At 43.2% G+C, this 24,713-nt stretch overlaps 1 protein-coding gene and 1 pseudogene across 4 annotated transcripts in view; one reads left to right on the forward strand and one right to left on the reverse strand.

Annotated features, from left to right (window-relative positions):
* LOC146193440 (uncharacterized) overlaps nt 1-13,597 on the forward strand; it is a 115,073-nt gene extending 101,476 nt beyond the window's left edge. The window contains exons 1-4 of one of the 4 annotated variants that reach the window (XM_084600099.1): nt 6,243-6,332; nt 7,618-7,799; nt 11,727-11,886; nt 13,389-13,597. In XM_084600099.1, the coding sequence (XP_084456225.1) occupies nt 6,245-6,332; nt 7,618-7,799; nt 11,727-11,886; nt 13,389-13,531 (573 nt within the window). In that variant the 5' untranslated portion in view covers nt 6,243-6,244 and the 3' untranslated portion in view covers nt 13,532-13,597. Of the gene's footprint in view, nt 1-1,360; nt 1,398-6,242; nt 6,333-6,378; nt 6,458-7,617; nt 7,800-11,726; nt 11,887-13,388 lie in introns of those variants that run through there. The other 3 variants (XM_084600100.1, XM_084600098.1, XR_014706456.1) reach the window with 3 other exon arrangements.
* Nucleotides 13,598-15,140: 1,543 nt separating this feature from the next.
* LOC146193441 (uncharacterized) overlaps nt 15,141-24,713 on the reverse strand; it is a 78,869-nt pseudogene continuing 69,296 nt past the window's right edge.

Raw genomic sequence — 24,713 nt, forward strand, 5'->3', positions numbered from 1 at the left:
GCGTTATCCCACTTACTTCGTCATGCGGGCGCTTCTGAGAGGTGGCGTCACGGTATGTCCTCGCGCCCAATACTGCTTCATAGTCTTGTTATGAGAAAGGGACTGAGAGCACTACTTGACTGAATATAGTGTTGGCTTCAGCATCATCAGTAGTACATGCCTCTTTGTATAAATGAGCATTGGCAAGGTGGTGCAGTAGGGTTACTTGCACTCCAAGCCACACCAGCCGAAGGAGAACAAGAATGTTTTTAAGTAGGCTTTTTGAGATAAGAGGATAGTTTCTGCGGCCCAGTTAAGCATGCCAGTGTTGGTGCACATCAGAAATTAGGTGGATACTGTTAGTAAGTTAGTTTATACCTTTCTGATAATCAGTTTACAGTTAGCCACCTTGTAATTTGTAGCCCTCTTTTAGTAGTAGCTATATTAGTTTTAGGAATAATTAAAGCCTGATTACCTTTCGTGTTGTGCCTTAAAAAACCTTGCTTACCTCATAGCAAAAGACACATGCGGCATACTTTCGTAAGAAAGCAGCACACTAAGCCTCATCCCAGCTGCACTGTTGTGCACACCACTACTTGGTGCTCCAGCCAACATGAGAGAGAATCCACATCACACTTGCGTTGTGGAGGGACAGCTCTCATGGTGCCATTCAGAGCATAGCTTTTTCTAGAGTGCGCCTGTTCTGTGCGAGCTAAAGTTTGTTGATCCACAGCATCGAGGGTAATCAGGTTTACTAATTGCAGGCTATGATCCTGTACTGCAACTAGATGCCTAAATAAGAGACATCAGAAATGAGTCAACGCGCTTAGTATAACATTACCCACCTGTTTCCTGATGTTTGCAACATTGGGGCAAATGTGTGCACAAGCTTTTTCCTAATTCAAAAATGCTATTTCAAAGGTGAGAGTCTTATCTTTTGCATTGGGTACTAAGTGTCCGCAGTGAGTACCGTAAAGTTCTTGCTGGTCACTTAAGCAAATATGGCGCCAGCCATTGTCAAACCACTGAAACTGTGAGTGGGATGACAGCATGCACATGACCTATTTCAACAGGCAGAGAAGGAAGAGTGGGGAGGGCAGCACACTACTGCTTGCAGTGTGGCATATACTATTGGAGGAGGAAGCATGGGAATCAGGCATAGAAGTACTATTGCATTGCCAATCAAACTTCTGCCTTTATACACATAGGTGGCCTAAGTGTGTCTGTTGAATATTTTTAAAATTCTGCTTCATCTTTGCTGAAACACCTATTATATTTGTTCAATATTGCATGCTTTCAAAAAGTGACAGGGGCAGGGCAGTTACACATCGTTGGTAACATGAATGATTTTTACACATTTACTATTGAATTAATTTTTCAGATCGGCAAGACATGGACATTTCGCGCTCGCTGCAACGTGAGTAGACCACTTGAATTTCGTATAATGCTGGTTTTATTTTCAGGTGGCATTCACAATTTTTGTGGCTGCTGTGAATCACCTTTAGTCATGATAATGCAGTTCCAGAAAATAGTTTCAAAAACTGTGAATATGGGGGAATTTTGCCAGTCTTGCAAATTTAATATCATATACGGATTTTGAAAATAATTACTTGAAACCTCCATCCCTAGGATTTATTGTACATTGTGCAAATGCTCAAAACATTTGTTAGATGCGTTGAGCTTATTCACTTAGTCTTTAAAGCCATTATATGGTCTCGGTAATGTAATACCATTATGTTATGAAGTGAGGCTCCAAGTCCATGATGCCTGGGGCTTTGTTGCAAAATAAGCCTAAAAGCATGCGACACTACAAGTGGAAGTAGTGACCCCACTTACCACTGTACAGTCCCACTTCTTTCTTAATTTTAACACTACAGTGTCAATATTGTAATGCAACAAATTTCTATAATTGGCCTTTGTGAGTATTTGAGTGAAATTTAGAAGCTTTGCATAGACTATCTTTTACAAATAATTTTAAAAAGCACTGTTTGCAACAGCTCAAAGCCAATGCGGGCAACAGCTAGGTCAACATACATTTGTAGTAGCAATCTTTCAATTGATGTCAACTAGCCCTTCCAGGTGCACCTTCTCACTGGGCGTTCCAAGTGACACAGAAAGTACGGGATGTGGTGGAGTGCCGTAGCAACCTATTTTCTTCTCGTCGAACCTTGATATAACGAACCTCAATGTAACGTAATTCGCGATGTAACATTTTTTTTTTAAATGTTCCAATCTCTGCCCCATTAAAATCATGTATTTTTTTCGAGATTTAAACGAAATAATTTTGTGGCGCACTTTCAATTTAACGAAGTCGCCGCCGCGCATTGCAGCCACCTTAATTGACAATCGGATGAGAACAAACTTTAGCCGAGATACCGCGTTTTGCATCCAAGTCAATTTGAGGGGAGGGTTAAATACACAAGAAGTAGATTTTTTTTTACGACAGTCGTCCATCCTTCCACCTATCAGTCATCAAATCGCGGTCAGTCGCGATCAACTTCTTTTAGCATCCTGCGCTTCAAAAATCGCTGCAACTCCGCCAAGTCTCTCCCCCCCCCCCCCCCCCCCCCCCGCCCTTTTCACTCCACCACTAGAGCTGTAACGCACACCGTGAAGTTGTCGCTGCGCGGAATCTAGAGAACAAAACTGGATTGGGCGCGCAGGTGTACAATGAAGGGAAGCATAACGACTGGCGTTCTTTTTTTTTAAGTTGTCAGGGCGAAAATGGGAGGCAAGTTCATTATGCGGGTAAATAGGTACGTTGGTACGTTGCCGCGCTGGCATGGGCGCTGCACTCGCTCTTTGCTCACATTAAAAAAATGACGTGTTCGCGTCTGTTTGCTATCACCCATTGTCCTCTTGATATACAGAACAACATCCGGTACCCTTGTTAGCGTTATTATTGCTAGAATTTCTTGCTTATTTCCTGAATTCGTAACTGGCAAGTTCCCATCTACTAGCAGTGTTCTACTAACCTGTTACTTTATTTGGGTGGCTAGAACAAGGGAGCCTCAACGTAACGAAACTCCCGATTGAACGAAATTTTCATCTGCAAGTAGAATTTCATATATCGAGGTTCTACATTCGCATGCAGGCAAGGTCCGAGTTGAGAGGGCAAGAGTGAGAGCATCATTTTTATCACTCATATCTTCTGTGATGGGGATGTCAGGAGGAGGAGGAGGAGGAGGAGGAGGAAAAAACTTTATTTGCCGAAGAATTCGAGGCACGCAGGCCTTCTGGGTCTCCGCACAACCCCCCTCACGATCTAAACGTTCATATTATGTTTATCCATGACGTATGCGGCCCGGCTGACGGCGATCGTCTGCCTGGCCGGGTCCGCTGATCGCAGTGAGGTCTCCCAGCCCTCCCAGGTTCGGAGAGGCACCGGCCCGGCGGGGGGAGGAGACGCAGGGCACGATAAAAGAATGGGGGTAAGAGTGGCCTTGGGGTGGGAGCACAAAGTGCATATGGAGGATACCGGCTTAAATTTGGAAAGTAGAGCTGGTGTCGGTAGAGTTCGTGTCTACAGACGACGCCAGATTGACTGCTCTCTGATAGTGAGGGATGGGTGGGGTGACGGATAGATGAGGCGCTCAGCGCGGGAGTTTGCGGGGAACTCAGCAAACGAGTGCATACGATCCTTCGAGAAATCCCCCATGAGGTCCGCCTGTGCCCGGTTTCTAGACCCTCGGGCTAAGTAGTCGGCAGCCTCGCTGCCGGGATTTCCCGAGTGCGCAGGCACCCAGATGAGCTCAATCCGTCGGGGGAGGTGGGAGGTGGGCATGTGCAGCAAGCGGTGCGCCGGAGGATGAACCCGGCCCCTGGCATAATTTAGAATGGCAGTTTTTGAATCACTGAGTATATAACTGGCATCGGTTTATGCCAGAGCAATAGCTATAGCGGTCTCCTCGGCTTCTTCAGGGGTCGTGCCTGAAGGAAGCTCAATAGTTAAGGGGGAAATGGGGGGGTTGTGGACAACTACAGTGGCTCCGCTCTCATCGCAGGCGGCATCTACCCAAACGGCATCAGGCTCATTCCCGTACCATTTGAGCAGCGCTGCCGCGCGCGCGCCTTCCTGCGACCTTGGTCATAGTGGGGGTGCATGTTCCGCGGTAATGGTTTGACATAGATTGAAGTGTAAATGTGGCTAGGGAGTGTTAATAGGGATGAATTGTTTGCAGGAATAGTGATGCTCAGCTTAGTGATTATATGTCGTCCGGTAGTTGTAGCTGATGGAAATATGGGAGAGGCCTTCGCCCTGCAGTGGGTATAATCAGGCTGATGATGATTATGATGATGATGAGTTGTAGCAGCTAATCTGAGGTATTGTGCTTGTAAATGGGCCTCTCGAAGTTCGTGTATTGCATTATAGACTCCAAGTTCGAGCAGTCTCTCGTTACTAGTGCTTTTCGGTAATTTAAGTGCTGCCTTTGTTGCTTGCCGAATTAATGAGACTATTTGCTGGACCTCACTACATGATAGTTTGAGGTATGGTGTAGCATAAAGAATTCTGCTGAGGGTATAGGCGTGCACTAGTCGAAGTGTGTCCGCCTCTCGAAGCCCATGTGCGCGTCCTGTCGCCCTTTTTATGATTTGTGTGGTGTTTGCAACGGCCTTTTTGAGCCGCTTAATTGTGTCGACGTTCTTTCCATCCTGTTGCAGGTATAGTCCCAGAATGCAGATGGTATGAACCTGTGGTACTTGTCTTCCCTGAATTCGAATTTCTATGGGGCTTTGGTAGGTCTGTCCTTTAGGGGGTATGATTAGTAATTCTGATTTTTCTGGGGAGCACTCTAATCCGATTTTTGCGGTAACCTTCGCTATCGTGTCGGCTGATGTTTGTAGCGTGTCTTCGATTTCACCGTCTGATCCGTGTGTTGTCCAGAGTGTGATGTCATCGGCGTATATGGTGTGACCGAGATGAAAGATTTTCTGTAGTTCTGCGGTTAAGGGGATAAGGGTAATGTTGAACAGAAACGGGGAAAGAACGGAGCCTTGCGGCGTCCCCACGTTCGCAAGCGTGTACGGTGAGGTGTGGAGATTGTCGATGTGAAGTGTGGCTGTCCTGTGCTGAAGGAAGGCTCTTAAGTAGTTGTAAACCCTAGGACCAGTTTGAATGTTTATGAGTACCTGTAGGATTGGTGTGTGTTGTACATTATCAAACGCTTTTTTGAGATCTATTGTTAGTATCGCCTTAGTATGCGTTGGTATATGTAAGTCAAGCACTGCTGACGTTAGCTGCAGCATAGCGTCCTGCGTAGATAGACGGGGTCTTAAACCGACCATTGTGTGCGGGTATTGGTCCGTGTCATCCATGTATGCAGTTAGCCGAGCTAGTATAACCTGTTCAAAGAGTTTTCCTAAGTTTGAGGTGAGCGATATTGGGCGCATACTCGCTAGGGAAATTGGCTTATTGGGTTTTGGTATGAGAATTACTTTCCCGTGTGTCCATTCTGCTGGGAGAGTCCCTTCTTCCCAGTGTTTGTTATAGAGGTCCGTTAGTTGCTCCAATGATTTATCATCTAGATTTCTTAGCACCGCATGTGAAACCTGATCTTCGCCTGGTGTTGTGTTCTTGAGCTTGTGAAGTGCTGCCCGTATTTCTGATGTCGTTATTGCAGCATCTAATATATTATTTGGTCCTTCTGCATACGAGGGAAGGGATTGTGGTTGACCCGGGGTGGTGTGCATATGCTTTAGAGTAGCTAGTAGGGCATCTGTGTCATCTCTGTGTTGATGGGTTAGTCTAGCTATTATGTTTCGTGTATATGTCTTGCTCTGGGTTGGGTCCAGAAGGTGCCGAAGTAGGTGCCATGCACGCTTTGTGGTGAGATTTCCTTTTAGCCCTTCACATATTTGTGTCCAATTCTGCTGAAACAATTGCGCTCCATAGTCTTCAATTTGGTTGGCCAGATCATTAATCTTCTGCTTAAGTTTGCGGTTGTGCTTCTGTGTGGCATACCGTTTATTTAAACTACGGTGGGCCCCAAGTAAATGCGCCATTCTGGCATCTAACGTTGGCACATCTTCGTTTGTATCAATGATCTGCGCATTATTTTCCTGGTCCTGAAGTAGTTGTCGCACCCATTGCCTTAATTCTATGTTGTCTTCAGCAGGGGTGTTTTGTCGTTTTCGAAAATTTTCCCAGTTCACCAAACGATGCTTTTATGTCTTTGGCGTGCACTGTGGTCCCTCAAGGGTTAGGGCGATGATATAATGATCGCTGCCTTATGTGTGTCCGGTTCGTTTCCATTTCAGGTGCGGGATGTGTCTGCCGAGCGTGAGATCTGGGCTGGTATCCATAATACCAACTGTACCCTGTCTGGTGGGCATTACCAACTGTACCCTGTCTGGTGGACATTTCAAAATCATTATGTACGGATAGCTGTGACTGCTGTATCTGATTGGACAGAACCTCTCCTCTGCTGTTTGTACGGCTGTATCCCCAATCAGTTTTGGTCCCCCGCTATTAATAAAGGTGTTTTCTTGGCTTCCTTTTTTATTGTCCTAATTAGATTCGCGCAACGAGATGCGGGGCTACTAGGAGGGTTGCATATATTGGAGACTATTAATGATTCTTTAGTAACATTATTCGGTATAATTTCTACGGTAATGTGTGCTACCTCGTGTGTGTAGTCGTGTATTGTGTGTCTTAGTGTGCGTCTGATGTAGGTTGTAACCACGGGCTTGTCCACGCTAGGTGCATGGTATGCTGTATATCCTGGCATGTTGAGTGCTATACGAGTTTCTTGTAGAAGTATAAGGTCTGGGGGTGACGAGTTGCTAGTAATGAGTTGCACTAGAGGGTCCCGCTTTCGCTTAATGCTCCGGCAGTTCCAATGCCAGATTATTAGTGGGTTGTTGTTGCCCTTAAGAACTGGAGGATGAGCTGCCATCATGCTGCACTTGGGGTGCTACGGAGGGGGGTATTGGTGGTTGGATAGAGGGATGGCTTGCGAGGAGAGAAGTGGGGGATGGTTGGAGAGGGACTGTTGCATTGTTGGTTTGTGCACATTTTATTAGAAAATACCTTATCATGGTGTCCTTACTGGTCTTTTGTCACAGAAAATCTGGCAGTATCAGTGTTTTCCACGAGGAAAAAAATCCCTCTGAAAGAGGGTATAATATAATTTGATCAGGTCAAAAATATTTGACATGGTGCCATATTTGTGTCTGGTTGCTGCCATCAAGGAAAAGAAATCGAGCTAAAATATTTGAACTAATTTTGACAAGGGATGAGAATTGAACCCTGGCCATTTTCTTTAGATAGGCATGTTACCCGCAGGAAGCAAAGCTTGTTTTTTTTTAGCATGACAACATGTTTACATGCATGCGTTTACATGCATCCAGCTTAAAGTAATGAAGTTTTGTGGCCTGTAATATATAGAGATAGCTCTTTACAGGCAACAAAGCTTCATTGCTTTAGGCTGGATACAAGTGATGTAATGAATGCATGATCTGAATGAGACGCAATAACAGTAGCAGTCCAGTCGTTGAAAGAAAGTTAACAAAAGCTTGCTTCTCTGTTGCGTAACCAGTCTGATTTAAACCAAAGTGTGATACCTTTAGACTTATCAGTGCACTGAAACGGATGCATGTTGTTGTTCTGTAATCATGGATTTTGAATATTTATTTCAGGGATCAACACACGCGTCGTCCAGCTCCTGATGGAGATTAGAGCCGACATAAAAGAGTTGAAGGGCAATCATGCCGCTACACTTCAGGACTGCCTCAAAGATGAGCTGGCCCCCCTGCATTCCATTGAAGAGCTGGAAAACCTGGAGGACAGCCTAGAGGATGACAACAAAAAAGCTCTCATGGTAATCCAAGCTTTGGAGTGCTTGTGCCATGTAGCACAAGCGATGTTTCTTCCCTTGCATGTTTTTCTATTCTCTTTTGTAAACATTGCATGGTTGTGAAATCAGCAATGATCATTACCTGCTGCTTCCTCGGTTCGTCTGTTAATTTAATATTTTTGGGTTAAATGGAGCTTGCTGCAAGTAGTGCAGTGCAGTAGTGGGTATAGACTTATGTTTAGAATTTAAAAGCAGGCAGCATGCAGAGGTGGAAATTGATAAGATGAACAACACCGTCGCCACCTCATTTAGAGTTATGTTTGGCTTCTCTTTTTCTTTTCTTTGTACTCTGTATTTTTTTATTATAAGTATTTTATTAAATATTTAAATAAATGTTTTGGTGTACGGTAAAATCTAATTTATTTGAACCTAACAGAACTGGAAAAAGATTTGAATTATCGAATGGCCTTACCATGCTGACAGAACTGCTTGTGTTGCAGTACATTTATATGAAAACAAATTGGGCTATGATCATATGCCTGTTGAAAAAGAACACCATACCAATGACTATTTCTTGCATTCACATCAATGATGTATTACGTGCATACCATCGGGAGCATCAAAGCAGAGTAAGAGGAGGAAAGGAAGGGAGGGAGTGAGCACAACTGTTTTAAATTTTAAGGCACTCCCTAGTATCCTTCGTGTTGCAATACAGTAATGGGGATGTCTCCTCACAAGCAGCTTGAACAGTACTTGACGAGCGCACATTTTTGGAGCAGTGGAAGAAATACATGGATAAAAGCACAGAAAATGTTCAGTCAGTACTGCCAATCATCATCTGAAACATCAAACAACTGCAGTTGATTGTCTGCCTGATATGGAGCCAGTAGCCACCATCATCGTCGGTAGTGCAAATGGCACAAAACTCCTAAAAGCGAAATTGAAACTAAAGTAGTCGGCCTGTTATCGGAGATGAGGCCATTTGTGTTTCATTATGCTTTCATTAGCATGCATGTAAGAGGTGTGTCTTCAACTTAGCAACATGCAGTTCAGGTTTGCAGAATGCTATTTTGACTTGCTTATCATGCTAATCATACCCGGACGTGGCCTTCTGTGTGAGACTTGTAGCATCCATGCAGTGCAATAGCCTTACATGGTCATCTGCTGGGACTGCACTGACAGTAGATTTGTTTATATTTTCTAATTAACAGGGATAAAAGATAAAATTAATGAGCATTCAGTTGCAAGCCTTAGAAGTCATAATGAACAGAGAATACCTACCACCACAACTGCTTTCTCCTACTTTCTGGCGTTGCCGGTTCGCAGATTAGAATTATTTCTGTTGTTCTGTTCTCATTTTGGAGGCTTTCAGACTCTCTAACTATGCTGCCTCATTGCGGGGTATTTGTTTCTCCATGTGCCGGGTAGTAGGCTACTCAGACATGTGCGATGTAGTTCGAATTATCCATGGTGTAAACGATTTTCATTCAATAGCAGGGTTGTTTATGCAGAAGCTTCTGTGAAGCTTGATGAGACAAAGTAATGCAGATCGAAAATTTGTATTATTGAAATTTAAATAAGGATCTTTCACTGCAGCTTTGTTGCATAGACCTTGATGAGCGTTCAAGGTATTTGTCAGTTGTGAAATTAGCTTGCAGAATTCAGGTACTGAGTAATCTAAAATGACAAACAGGTCTTCTTTAGCCAGTGATCCACCAGACCAGTACAAGCAAGGAGAGCTAAATTTCATCTGGAAAGTTCTTAAAATAGTAAAAACTTTACTAAACTTTAAAACTTAAAGCTATAAAACGTTTAAAGTGGTTGTAGGGCTTAAGCTTTATTTTCAGAGCTATCTGAGACAAGGGGAAGAGTGTAGAGGGTGCCCTATTGCAAAAATATGCAAGATGTATGTTCTGCCATGTATGCCATGTAAATATAAAGAAAAGGTGCAGAATCTGCCACACTTCTGGGTCGGCATCTGAATAGCAAAGTAAGGGAAGGGTGGAAGGTGTGAGTGAAAGAAGAGGTGCCGTAATGGAGGGCTACGAAATAATTTCATCCACCTGGGCATCTTTAACGTGCACTGACATCGCACAGCACGTGGACGCCTTTCCGTTTCGCCTCCAATGAAATGTAAAGGCACCGTGTGCTGTGCTGAGAGACATCAAGGCAAGGAACGCGGCTATGCTAGAAAGGTTACTAAACACCTGAGAGGCGAAAAGCTAGATTGATGGCTTGCCACGGGGGGCTTACTATTCGTGGAAGCATGTCAAGACAAAAGCGGCTTTGAAAAACCCAGTAGGTATAACAAAAGTTTTATTCTAGCAAAACAGACATTTGAGCGAGTTGGTATATTTTCTAAAACTTTACCAGCATTGCTAAATGGGTTCTTCCTTCTCTACTTTGTCTCCTGTCGCAGTGCTGGTAAACTTGTCAAAGTTTTACTCGTTTTAATGAGGTTTATGTAAGGTTAAATTTCCTCCATTTTTTCAGGTAGCGTGCATGTATGTGAAGTCGCTGCAGTGGTAAAAGCAAAATGGAGTGCAAGATAAATGCAGTTGTATTGCATTCTTTTGTTACCATTTTCCGGAGTACATAGCTTGGGCTATATTCTTTACAATCTGTACTGTGTTTTTAGCTTAGTTTATCAGTGTTTTAGTTGCACGTGCTGTTTGCTTGCTTGAAATGCTTGAAATCATCCTTGCTCTTCTGATACAGTGAATAAATATTTGGGGTCAATGATTCAAAAGGGCATGTATTAAAAAGCTAAAAGGCCATGCAGCATCTCACACTGAACCACTATCACTCATAGCTTTAGCATGTTTTGATCAGCTGGACATAAGAATTGTCTTCTTTTTTTCATTATATTACTTTAAAGAGTCCTTTCGGGTATTACATAAGGGTTAGGTTAACAAATAAGTGAGATTTATAATGTTTGAATTAGTGAAGTTACAGTTGTCGCAAACATTCATGGGCAAGTGATGACAGCAATGACGTGGGGAAGGTCGTCCCTGGAAGTCTATGGCTGTTCGGGGAAAAAATTAGCAAGCAAATATGGCAGTTATACACAGTGGTCGTGCATTATAAAAAGGATGCGCAGTGCGGTGGGATATGCATGATGATGGAGTTATGTGAGGGGGATGATTGAGCGAACTACGAAATAGCTTATGAAAGAGGCAAAGGCTAGCACTGCAATGACGGGCATTAAGGCTCATCAGACTGGATTGAAGTTTTAATGCGGTTATGCTGGTTTTAAATGAGTAATCAGAGTAAATGAATCTCACAGTACGATTCTATAAAGCTTCAAGTGCATTAGCTAGATAGGTTTAATGCAGGTGCCATATTGGGGATGCACATTCTACTCTAGGCCTGATCAGCGATTTATATGCAAGTAACATTATGTGCTGTGGTGCATTCCTTAAACGATGTTTTAAAAAACCAAGAGACTTGTTAGCAGATGATATCACGATTAGAGATATGAGCGTGCCAGGTAAGATCGCTGCCTAAGGTTACGTCAAGGTATTTATAAGATTGCACGTGGAAGCAATGATAGTGTTGTTAAATACGAGGGGGTGTTGGCAACGGTGAAAGGAGACCTGTTTGCATTTGTTCGTGTTTAGTTTCATGAGCCACTGGTCGCACCATTTCAGAATGCAGTTAAGGTCATTTCGGAGAGCTGATATGTAAGTCACTGTGCTGCAATGAAATGAACACAGGTGCGTCACTGCATTTATTTTGGTTTCACATGTTCCTTTTATTTTATCATGTGCTGAAATCGCTCTTCATTTTACAAAAAATGGTCGTAAACAATTCCAGGGTGTTCAGCATAGACAAAGTTCTGATTATTGAGCCTTGTACATGATAAACATGACATGTCTATGTGCTTATAAAAAGCTCGTTCATATTTTTTTCCTATCAAAGTCTTATGATTTGTGCCATATTGGTTTTCAGATCAGGCGGCTCGCATTGATTGGGGGCCAGAATGCTGATGAGGCAACATGCCTGATTCTAAAAACATTAATAAAAACTGCAGTTGCTTTGGCTTTTACCCTTGAAGGGCGGGGGCACAGGCGTGCCTTCAAGCAGCTGAAGCTGTATCGAGTGATCGTAGGTGAGTTTTTACATGCCAAGTTTGTTTGGCCTTGTGATGTTTCTGTTCCCTTGTGTTCTCTTTTAGCATTGCTTTAACTGGTTGTCCGATTAACTTTTGCCGGAGTACTTCATGCTTCATGAAACTCCCACTGAAACTTTATATAAGTTCAGAACTTAAATGCACTGAGCCACCTTCATTTTCATGCCGTATTTATATTTAAATGCTTAAAAGTTTTCAGAATTGTCTGAGCTGATATTAAAGTGTGTTCTAGCATGTAGTTTCCAAATTACATTTTCACTTCCCATGAGGCAGTTGTGACATGGACAGTGGAAATAATGTATGGATGTCTTGATGGTGCAAATGAACTGAAGCTAGCTGCCTTGTATTTTAAAAGCTCAAAGTTTTCTAAGTGCAATGCCATTTGTTTTTTCGCCTACATTACTATTTCTGACCTAAAAATTTGGAGTATTCAAGAGTAAATGTCACTGGAATTCATGGTTAATATTTGGTGCGTGATTGCTACATTTAAGACATGCTCACACTAAACTTATTTCTGTTGGCAGACTAAGCACATGCATTTTTTGTGCCGTCCTTGATCTGGTTCCACTCCAGTGACGGTTGCAGCATTCCGATTGTCAGCATATGGTGGCGATGGCACCCCATCTTCATGATCAAAGCAGCCTGGCAGTAGACAGTTGCCAAGACAGCAATGCTTTTCTGTCCCCATCAGCCTATATTCATTGCTGTTTTCACTTTGCCCCACCCGCAACTTCACACCGTGCTACTAATATGGCTCCCATAGTGTTTATTTTGATCCCTGCTTGGTGATTTTTTTGTTGCTTGTTCAGCAATTCTCTGAAATTTTTCAAGGGAGGACTTAAGGTGATTGCACACCATCAAGCACAAACTACATGGATGGTTTTTCTCCATAATATGCTGATGTCAATGACTGCACCAGATGCTACTCTTTATTATTAGCACTATACAAACAGATACTGCAGTTTACATAGCAATAAATGCAATCTGGGCTCTCCTTATGTCATAAACTTTTAAGGCGAAATCCTTTAATGGCGTATTGTTGTCGTCAGCAAAAAAATGTCACGCTTTCGTGGTGGCTCTGATTATTAAAAACTTAATAACGCTTGTCTCCCACCAGGGATTCAAACCTCCATCCCTTGCATCCCCAGCCCAGCGCTTTACTACTGCGCCATGCCCCGGATCGGGAAGCACTCTTTTTTTCTGACATAGTATTTATTACACGTGGTTATGTAGTCTATTTACAAAGCACTCAGCCGTTGCTGAGCTGCACAACAGAAAACACAGCTAAAAGGCTGGCAAATATACACAGCTCAAGTATAAACAAAGTACTAGTATCATGCTGGCATATATTTTCATCCAATTTTGTCTGCTTTTAAGATGAATCTTTGCATAGTGATTGTGGTTTTGCTTGAGTCTTCACTTTGTTGTTACAAAGTTTACCTACATAGCTGTGAGCTCAATTACCAATTCTCTAATTGCAGCGGCTGTCCAACGGAGAGTGCCTGATGCCGATGTCGCCAGGATAAACTCTCGCATTGCAAACTTTTTATGTGGTGCGAGAGATCGGGATGGGGGCCGGAAGGCAAGGATGAACCTCGGGCAAGCCTTGCAGCAAGCTCGCTAAAATCCAAGGCTCCGTGACTTGGATACACAATAAAGCTGCCTTTATTGCAATTTGAAAAGTGTAATAAACCTGCTTAGTATTCAATATTGTTGATTTTCTATAATTTTAACTCATCATGGAGAATAATGTGAGTGCAGCCAGGGCTATGCAGGGCGGCCAATGTGGGCTACCTGCATGCCTGTAGCCCATTATGGGCAATATTGGGCTGCCCACTTTGGCCCAGACTGGGCTGCATTAGGGCAACCAAAATGGGCCCAAGCTGGGCTCAATCTGGGCAACCAAGAAGGGCTTCCCACTAGGGCCCAGCCAGGGTTCCACCAGGGCATTGAAAATGGGCTATCCACTTGGGCCCAGTCAGGGTACTACCAGGGCATTGAAAACAGGCTGCCCACTTGGGCCCTACCAGGGCTCCATCAGGTAATTTAAAATGGTATCCCTACTCTGGCCCAACCAGGACTCCACCAGGGCTTCGAAATTGGGCTGCCCACTCAGGTCCAAAAAGGGCTGCACCAAGGCACCGAAAAGGGGCAGCCCACATGGGTTAGAAGTGGGCTCTATTAGGTAAGCCTAACTTCCTGTCAGTTGATGGGTTGCCCAAGCTGGGTCTTCTCTGGCCCCTTTAGGGGAGCCCGATGGGCTGCCCATTTTGGCCCCTCCTGGGCACGAGTTGCAAATCCCGCATGGGGCTCATGTGGGCTGCCCACAAGGGGCCCGGAGGGGCCCCCAACGGGGAGCCTATTTTGAGCTACTTGGGAGGTATATAGCTTAAAAATGTTTTCTTTCTTATGTCGTATAGTCGTATAGTAGGGTGGCGTCCCAAAAGAGACTGAAAGTTCATTAGATGTCGGTTTGTACGCAACGTGTGTAGCTCTAAATTTTGTAATTGCACATGCAGTTTTATTGTCTTCATATATGAGACAGTGATCACCTTTTATTTCCTATATGCAAGCTCATAATTCTTATTCTATAGAGGAAAAGGATTCGAAGCAACTAAAAACATAATACTCAAAAATAATCTTTTCTGACTCCTTGCAACCAGCTGTAGGAATCGGCGCTGAAAACGTCATGTCAATTTTTCTTCCATTCAACAGCCTCTTCCGCACCCTTAAAACTCTCTACGTCCTGAGCGCAAACCGTTTCATCACTCGCTAACATTCAAATTTAAACTTAGCCTCACACTTGTATTTGTAGAACCTGTAAAATAAGCCCAAGAAGCTGCGAAACCATTAGTTTCTGAAAGGATAAAGTCCTGCTGCCTCCGCGCTTCCTATAAATTATTCCTTAGCCTGCGGAGCTTTCAGATTCGCGTCCGCTTTTTTGGCTGCAAAATGAAATTTATCGCAGCATCTGAAGATAATTAGAGGATTTTATACGATGTTGAATTGTTTAAAATTCTGACGTTTATTTTAACAGAAAAATATATTTCCGAATTAACCCAATCTCAGGAGAATATATATTATGTAGGTTATTGCAAACATTGCACACAAGGTGGGGTGCAGGATTATGTTGCGCGTGCACTCGATGCGCGTAAGACTACTACAAATGCGAGTTATATTTGCCTGCCCTCTTCCATGCATTGTTCTTCTGTTATCGGAGGCAAGCAGGGATATTGCTTAATTGTTGAAGCTGGGACAATGACACGGAGGCTCACGGCTACTGTACACTTCATAAAATATCTTGCCTTTAATATTCAGTCTGCAATCTTCTTTTACACTATGCATATCAAGTTGTGAGCGACCATTTTCAAGATTCCTGCTTCTTGGAGGCAAAAGATAGCACTGAAATGTTCGAAATTAAAAACTAAAAACATGTATTCAATAATCATTTTTTCTTCGAGTTCCCAACAAAAGGGAAAATATATGGTCTCCGGTCCGACTAACTGGATGAGCAGGAATAGAATTCAGAAGCTGCGGAAAGTGTACGGTCATGAAGAGACGTGAGCCTTGGAGAACAGCAACCGCGATTGGTTTGTACGCCATCTTTTATGGTTTGTTCTGAACCGTCCTGGCTGCACCCAATTAACAGGTGGTGAGCGTCCGGATCCTCCAACTGCGAGTGCGAAGTGGTGTCATCGGCGATAGCGAAAGGTTTAGATAACTCAGGTTTCTGGCGATGCAGTTCGCAATAAGATCCATTGAAGCGGAATAGCGTCGAAGACGTCGCTTCGGCCCTAACCAAATGACTACTAGTGTCTTCGGCTGCACCATCCACAGGGACTACTTTATCGTGGTATTGGTCATCGACGATCCCTGGTGGCATCTCGTTGCGCTGCCTGGAAGGCAGCGATATGAGCTCAGCCAGAAATGCCGAAATCTGCCGACTGGCCGTCAAGGCGCTCAACTCAGAAGGTATGCCATTAATGCTACTAGGCGTTTCTTCTTGCCCGAATTGAGAACTTCGCGCCGCGGTTGTTCCTGGAATTTCATTCTCGATTCTAGAAAGCCCAGCTGAGGAATGATTTTACAACGGAGCCAACATAGTATTAACCTTTGCAGGCCCAGAAACGTTGTCATGGTGGCTCGGTGAAAGCCATCGAGTGCCGCTGACGGGACAAATGCTTCCTCGCGTGTTACCATTGTGGGAGATTTCGCTCCCGGAGAGAGAAGGTGAGGTGTACTCAGATATGCAGCGTGAGGGAACCGATGGCAGTTGTGCGAGAGGTTTCAGCGCAAGGCTGCTCACATTCGCACGATATGTCAATTGCTTCGAGAGCGGGAATAAGTATCTGGTTGTGTACGAATTCGAGGTATCAATGCTGGATAATCTATTTCTGGGTACTTCGATTTTTTTGTGTCTGTAATATCCAACGCCTCTTCATTTAAATATATCACGCTGCTATTTATACCACTCTGTGACGGTGGCACCGGTAGAAAGGATGCCACACCTTCAGGAATGAAATTTCTGTCTTTCCGAGGCACTGCCATAGGCAGATTAGCAGAGCCCCTATCTGACCTTGTGCCAACGTTGGCTGTCAGATACTGCTGGTAATCTCCAGTCACAACGCAAGCCTGGATGTGTGAGCTATCCGCTTGATAATTCTGATTCCGACACGCTTCCACTGAGGTTGCAGGCGAATATTCGCTGCAGTTTGCTGAAAGTGGCGATTCACTGCGCCCAGAACAATCTTCGACGCTGTTTTTGCAGCACTGAGAGCCGGCCGCGTCTGCAGAGGCTCCGACGAGTGCTTGCGCACCGCGAATGGGCTTCTCGTCCGCAGAGGCTCAGATCGGTCTTGAGCAGGCAGAGTCCTGGACCGTTGTCGGCATTTCGCCATTGTGCAGTGGTCGGTGGAAAAAGCAGCGGATGCCACCTGCATTCCATCAAGTATAGTGACTGCGTTTTTATAGAAGAAACAAATAAAAGGTGGCTTTCAGTGCTCCCAAAAGCAAAAAAAAAGCAGAGAATGCGAAAACTGCACTGGTGCACTTTTGAATTCTTTAAAATGAACCACAGGCAGGATGTACCATCATTGCCAGAAGTAACCAGGCTGCATGTGTTATTTCTCACTTATAATATAAAGCTAATAAGGGTTCCCAGAGGATCACAACTGATTTCTTTGTGAGGACTGGCTCTCGCTGTTACTTTTTTTATTTATTTATTTATTTCAGTACCCTCAGGGCCCGAGGGCATTACAGAGGGGAGTGGGATACAATAAAAGAAAAAAAAAGAAAGAGAACAGCAATCAGTATTAAAACAAATTTGAACAGTAGTATGGTTGAAACACATAAGCAAGTTACAGCAATATAAGAATACAAATTATTAGCTACTGACACAGACGTATGAGCGAATTATATAAGCACACAAATATACCACGTGAGCAAAACAAACAATTTTACTAGCAGGCAGGAAACAAAGTTGCTGAAATATACCATCGTACACGTAATCAGCAGCACAATTCGGGGGGAAAAAGAGAAAAAAAGTTTATAAAAACAGCAGATGAACTAAAAACAATAAACAAATGGCAGTGTGGAAGAATTCAATGTTCTATGTTAACATCAGATTAGCTAAAGCAGATTTAAACGCAGAATGGTCACTCACTTCAACAACCGATGGGGAAAGGCGATTCCATTGTGCCGATGTGCTGGGGATGAATGAGTTGTAGAAGTGATTTGTTTGGCACGAAGGAATACCAACCTTATGACGGTGATCGATCCGAGCAGACATGTAGCAAGGTGGCGTAATGAATTTTCTCTTAAGGATGGAGTTATTATAGTAGATCTTATGAAATAGACAAAGACGGAATATATTTCTACGTTGAGACAGTAGTGGCAGGGATAAGCTTGATTTCATAGCAGTGACACTAGAATTACGATGATTGAATTACGAGAGAATGAAACGGGCCGCACGGTTCTGAATAGATTCGAGTTCATAGATTAGTGTCTCTTGATAAAGGTCCCAGATGGATGAAGCATACTCCAGTTTACTACGAACCAACGATTTGTAAAGGAGCAAGTTTACGGAACTGGAGGAAAGACTAAAGTTACGACGTATGTAGCCTAGCATGCGATTAGCGTTGTTGGTTATGTGATCTATATGAGCCTTCCAGTTAAGATTATGGGAAATAAATACACCTAAATATTTATAACGAGGCACAGACTCAAGGCTACTATTATTAAGAAGGTATGAGGGTAATAAAGTGTTACGACGAGAGACACGCATATACTTGCATTTGTTAATATTTAGCTCCATGTTCCACCTGTTAGTCCATTCAAGGGCATGATTAATATCGGATTGAAGGAGAGCAACGTCAGAATCACTGTTAATTTCACGGTATATGACGCAGCCATCCGCGAAAAGATTTATTGTTGAGCATAAGTTATCAGGTAAGTCATTGATATATATATGAAAAAGAAGAGGCCCTAGCACAGAGCCTTGTGGCACGCCTGATCCAACTGGAGAAGTGAAGGATGATGTGTTATTAGCAGTGACAAACTGCGAACGATCTGTAAGAAAAGAATGCAGCCAGCTGAGAACGTTAATGTCAAGGTTAAGTTTACTTAGTTTCAGAAAAAGCAGTCGATGAGAGACCTTGTCAAAAGCCTTTGAAAAATCAAGAAATATGCAGTCTACAACCTGTCAAGGAATGATTTTAGATCATGCGTGAAGGTTAAAAGCTGCGTTTCACAAGAAAACAACTTTCGAAACCCATGTTGACTGTCAGTAAAAAAATTATTAGAATTAAGGAATGATGCAAGGTGAGAGTAAATAACATGCTCCATGATTTTACACGGAATGCTTGTTAGTGAGATTGGTCGATAATTATGTGGGGAATGTTTATCTCCGGACTTATGCAACGGAATCACCTTCCCGACCTTCCAGTCCCCCGGTACGCAGGCTGTTTGAAGCGATTGCTGAAATAGGTTAGATAGTATTATTGCGCTGTACACTTTGGTTTTAATCAAGAACTTGGAATTAATATTATCAACACCACGTTGGTGAGATTTAAAGCTTAGGTTATGGTATGCATTTGCTGCCATACGACCGAGACACAGACCTTGCAGCCTGGTTACTTCTGGCAAAGACGGTGCATGAAGAAATTATGTTGCTTGAGATACATCTGGTCACGCTGAAGAGGCCAGCATTCCGACAAATATTCGTGTTTTTACCCCCTCATCATTTGCAATTATTTCAGCAGTATTCTATGACGTGTGCGCCAGAAATAACACCATGACTAGGGCCCTGCATTAGCTTTTTTCGAGTTTCATGATAATATTTATTATGTAAAAACGTTCAAAAAGCAGTACAAGTTAAATAACAGTATGATTTTCCGCCGTTCGATTGAAAAGTGCTTTTATGATTCTCGCGAGCATTCGATAATATAATACACCTATTTATTTTTTTAAAGTTATTGCTTCAGTTCAAGAGACTATGACGCAAATTTTGCTTTTCTTGATTAAGATATTGCCATCTCTTGATGTCAGGGGACAAGTGAGATATTTGCTCAAGATAGGAAATGTCTTAAAAACGTATACTGAATTGCATTGTTCCGCGTAAAAATGAATGAAAGATATATGTTGTTTTGACTGCTGAGTACTTCTGCCCAACTTGCAGAGTACTTCTTCGCTAGAAGTGCTCATCTGGCGCAGAAGCGCGCTCTTGTTCGCACAAGTGTAGTGGTATAGTGTTGCCTCTAAACTATTATTTTGAAGTGATAGGCTAAAGGTGTTCAGTGACGTGATTTTGCCAAACGAGTACATCAGGCACTTGTATCTCTTAGCCTGCAGCGTAAATATATTTTTTGAAATTGGTACGTGGGCCATCTTTGGTTTGCACAATTATCCCCGATGTTCTTCAGACGCTTTTCTGTAATTATAGCATGTAGACCTGGTTTACACAAAAGAACTTGGTCGCCGCTGTGTTCTCTTTTGCTAAGACAAACCCATTAAGATTAGCTGCAAAAAATACGTATCCTAGCTTCTTTGTCCAGTACTTTTAAGTTCCATGTAACACAATGAAATAACAAGGAAGTACATGCCCCATTACCGCTACATAATATTAGATGTGGTACAGTCTCTTTTTTATGTGGTCGTTTTCTTTCGTATGAAGCCAGAAGGCACGACCTATAAATAACCTGGCGAGATGCTCAGTAGGCGCCGTGCTTGAAGCCGCGAGGAGCTCAGGTACAGTGAGCGGATTTGAAGCTACCTGAACTAATAATGAGGTGCTTAGAGCATTAGCAGCAAGCAGGCATTAACAACAGAAGCGAGAAGCCGAGACAATGAGATGGTAGTCAGAGGAGCGATGGGCATAAACTCCAGTATCTTGTCCAATATAATACGTATAAAATGTTCATTTCATACCAGTCATTACACACGGGTTAGAAGCATAATTAACTAATCAAATGCAATGATATGCTCTATCGACGTTAAGTTTGCTATAACCTGTGAATTGCCGAATAGAAAGCATCACTAACTTATAAAGGATAATGGCATGAGGTTTCGATTACTGATATGCAAAAAAGTGCTGCCGGCGGCCTGTCGTCTTGAGTAAGAAGTGGAACACGAAGAAACAAGAGTGAATATATAATGCGTCCCCATTAGGGTAGTGTTTCTATAAACATTTGCACTCAGTTACTTGGTTCTCCAAGGGGAAATAAGACAATTATAAAGAAAATCTCTCTCCTTGATTAGCTATCCATTGCTCTTGGACTTAGCTTATGAACAGTTCCGTGCTCACCAGTGTTGTCGAACAGTGGTCGACACAGCTAGAGGCATTGGCTGCCTCTCCCTCCAGCGAAGCGAAACGCTTCGTATCACAGCGCCGTCCAACAGCATCATCATTCTGCACCAGCGACTGAGGGCCCCCTTTCTTGGCAGGAGATGGGCAGAATGCTTCCCCCTCGCCTTTAAATGGTACTTTAAGGCGCTTGAGTACAGGTGGGCAGGACATCTCGACGCCTTGTATCACTTCAGTAATCGCCTGCAAGAGAGGCATAGGACTTTGTGGTATCAATCAGGAGGACAGCGTGTAAGGTTAAGGCCGAGAGTGAGGACACAAAGGAGATTGAAAGTCGTTAATTGAAAATATCGCATCATCTGCTAGCATCTCTCCCTGGAAAAGTACAATGAAAAGCACTGCTTTTTTCAAACGTCAGTGAATAATCATTTATGGTCCATACAACTATTATATGGTCTGAAACGGGGCTGCGCAATGATACTACCAATTCACTATGAGCCCAATTCTACTTCACATTTTCATACATAAAATGCATTTGTCAGCCCCTTGCAGTTCAAATGTCAACACTGATCATTTTTTACAGCTACGTCCTATTCCCCGGAATAAAAGACATCGTCTCGGATATGAATAAAATAAAAAAAAATAACTATAGTAAGTACTCGTATCTTTTAGTATTTTTATTTCTTCTCATGATGCTATGGGAAACCACCGCTGTTTAATTTCCAAGAACAAAATCAAATAAAGGGGAACAAAATACGTATACGAAGCCCTCAAATGAAACATTACAATAACTATTCTCTACTGCGGTTACTAAAAACGGGACAAATGATGTTGTTTCATATACCGCCACTAAATACACACGGGTTAGAAGCTAGCAAGAACTGCGCCGCGGTGGTGCAGTCATTATGGTGCTCGACTACTGCGCCCAAGGATACGGAACCGAATCCTGGCCGCGGCGGCTGCTTTTCGATAGAGGCGGGAAGCAAGGCGCCAGTGTGCTGTGCGATGCCACTGCACGTTAAAAAACCCAGGTGGTCCAAATTTCCGCAGATTTCCACTACGGCGTCTCTCATAGCTTTTTGGGACGTTAAACCCCACAAACCAAACCAAACCTAGCCAGAACTTTTAAAAGGCCACAACGTGAACGTTTCTCTGACTACAAACCAATATTCAAACAGGTGACAAGCCCCACATTTTATGGTAGACCATCCCTGCTGCGCTTATGGTTGGGCGAATCGATAAGTATTCCTCAATCGTTTACTCTAAACAGCACTGCCCTAACTGCCAGCGATGGTAAGAGTCTTGCTACATCGCTTCAACCTACCTGCAGTTGACTCGAAGTGGTTCTACGGTAGCGAATGGACCTCTTAAGCGGCTTGGGGCAAAAGGGCACCGCGGCTGGGGGCACGAGGCGGCTGTTGGTGGTGCGGGCACGATGCAGCTGGGCGAGCGAGGACCTCCTGTGCTGCTCCGAGGAAAAAAGGGACGCTCCTTCGCCCTCATCGGAAAGGATCTGAGCGGCCACTGGTACCTCCAACTCGCTCGATGAATGGGAAGCGCCGCTCTCCTCTGCCCTTCGAGAATCCTGAGTTCATTTCAGGATATTTCGACGCACGGTTCAGCTTGCCATGCAGTCCGCGGGATTTTCTTGTTAGCTGCTCTAGACAAACTGCTCCAGCCAAATTGCAGTAACGTAATTACTTTAGCGTATATTATAAGCCAGTAAAACACAATCCTGTTCTCTTAATAAAATTAAGCAGTAAGTTACTTTGAGAGGCTAATATCATCGCCCGATCGATGAGACAAATCAAGCCTCATCAAGAGAGAAAAAGTAGCGTTCGAGTTATCGCTTTCCTTCTCTTTCCGTCTTCACATTACTTTCGTCGCTGCCTCGGTTAGCTCGTAACCCCACAGCCATCTTTCTTCGAGATAGGATTTCAGTTATGTTTACCTTTGGGCATACGGGCCGCCTTTTATTTTAGGCCCAGCGATTCGTATCCCGACTGGTCTGTCAAGGTAACGCAACATTTATGACATCATCACTCTTTAGTTGATAATTCTTTTCCTCGCCTGCGGCTTCGCGGGGTTTGGTCCGACAGCAATTCAAATTCTTTCACATTAAAATTGAATTATTACTGTTCTGATCACTTCTATAAACATGTAGCGTTGTTCTTTCCACATCAAACATTTGGTGTTCTGATTGAGTCGCAGGCTGTCGCGAAACATGGTTAATGAGCGAAACATGTATGCCGGCATGCCAGTAAATATTTGGGGGCGGAAGAAAAAATTCGGCTCATAGACATAACCCTCCCCAACGTTGCCAGGTATTTTAGTGAAAGAAATGCTATGTAGCCTCTTGCACGGCGCTAACTCCCTCACACTCAGGCACACGCAAAAGAGAAAACGACAGGCACGCGTACGTCGCGAGAACTTACTGCTATTTTATACTCATCACCTAAATTCATTCTACTGTGTTATAGATCAACAAAGCAGCGGCAAATACAATACAAGCAAGGCCCTAAAAGCTAATGGCGGCAGCTCCCGACTTTGCGCCCCCTTCATAGAAAAGTACATCAAATATTAGTGTCTCCATAGGCTGGGCAGTTTACCTCCTTTCTCCTGGGACTCCACGCCTACTTTCAACACAACAACCTTTGTCTCCTTCCGGCATCCGCGGTCTCCTCCCCCCCCCCCTGCCCCTTGCCCCCTCAAAATTTTTTTCGCATCCATATGAAAGCTCATTTACTACGGTATAGTAAAGTAAACAAATTAAAAATTCTCGTACTGCCTACACGGCCGACTTATTTTTTCTAAGTGTACAAACTATAACGGTATATATATATATATATATATATATATATATATATATATATATATATATATCACATTACATTTTCAGACTTTGATGTAATGAATTTAGTTTTGGAAATGAATAATTGTAATTCAGTGAGTTCACTGAGTTAAAATTTTAAAAATTTGACCAGAAAATATATAATATAATGAATTGCATTCCAAAAGCATTTTCGCCATGCATTACACTATCATTGAGGCGCGTCCGCGAGACAGCCCGTCCCTAAGGCAGATTTCACCCGCCGTATTAGTTCAGTTAGCGCACACCTGCAATACAATTGCAATGGCTATTAGGGGCTTTTCGTTAGAATGTTCGAAAGAATAGCTGTTGAAAGTTCTTATATAACCTACATCCTACACAACAACAAAAGGAACAGGATTGAATTTCGAGGTGGTGTCTGAATTGCCGAACTCTTTCCGATGCGCTCGCTTCGCTTTCGTTTTGTTTTGTTTTTAGAATATCTTGCTGGAACTAATTCAGTAAGATTAATTCGTGAAATTAACCCACTGCACCGATGACACAAAATATTATTGTTTACTTTCACGAATGCCCGATAACCTCATGTCTGTGCGTCACTGAGGGCTCCTTTGCATTGAAAACAACCACAACAGGTGTCAAGCAACCAGCTGCAAAATTTATGCCCGTTCATCTTTTGCCCCACACTAGCATTTACGAGCGCATTTACAACGAAGCGTTTTCTCCTAATAAGGAAAGTGGTGAAAATACATGAGGCGCCATTTTGCCCTGTTTATTACGCGATGCCGCAAGAAACCGGAGACGCAGAAAAGCTATCGCCAATGACAGCAATCGCTTTGAAGGACACCTTCCCATTGAATTCTAAATTTCGGAACTGCTAAGTAAAAAAAAACAATGCTACATAAGTAAGTTCATATTATTATGTAGAAACGGTCAAGTTTCTTACTTCTAAAAAACGAACGTTGTATACTTTTACGCAGAAATTTTAGTGAGCTTTGTTTTTATCGGCCCTTTTACTCTTGTAAACCAGGTCCAGAACACGATGGGCTTGCGTGACGGATGACGACGTTTCAGTATAGTGTCTTCGTTATATCACCATGCCTTCGTCTTGCCATTTACAAGCGTTTACATACAGCGTGCTCATGTTTTGTATTGTGTCAGGAGTTCTCGCCCCTCGTG

The sequence above is a fragment of the Amblyomma maculatum genome, chromosome 4 (assembly GCF_055883805.1).
Source record: "Amblyomma maculatum isolate TAMU_Amacu chromosome 4, ASM5588380v1, whole genome shotgun sequence".
Taxonomy (NCBI): Eukaryota; Metazoa; Arthropoda; class Arachnida; order Ixodida; family Ixodidae; genus Amblyomma; species Amblyomma maculatum.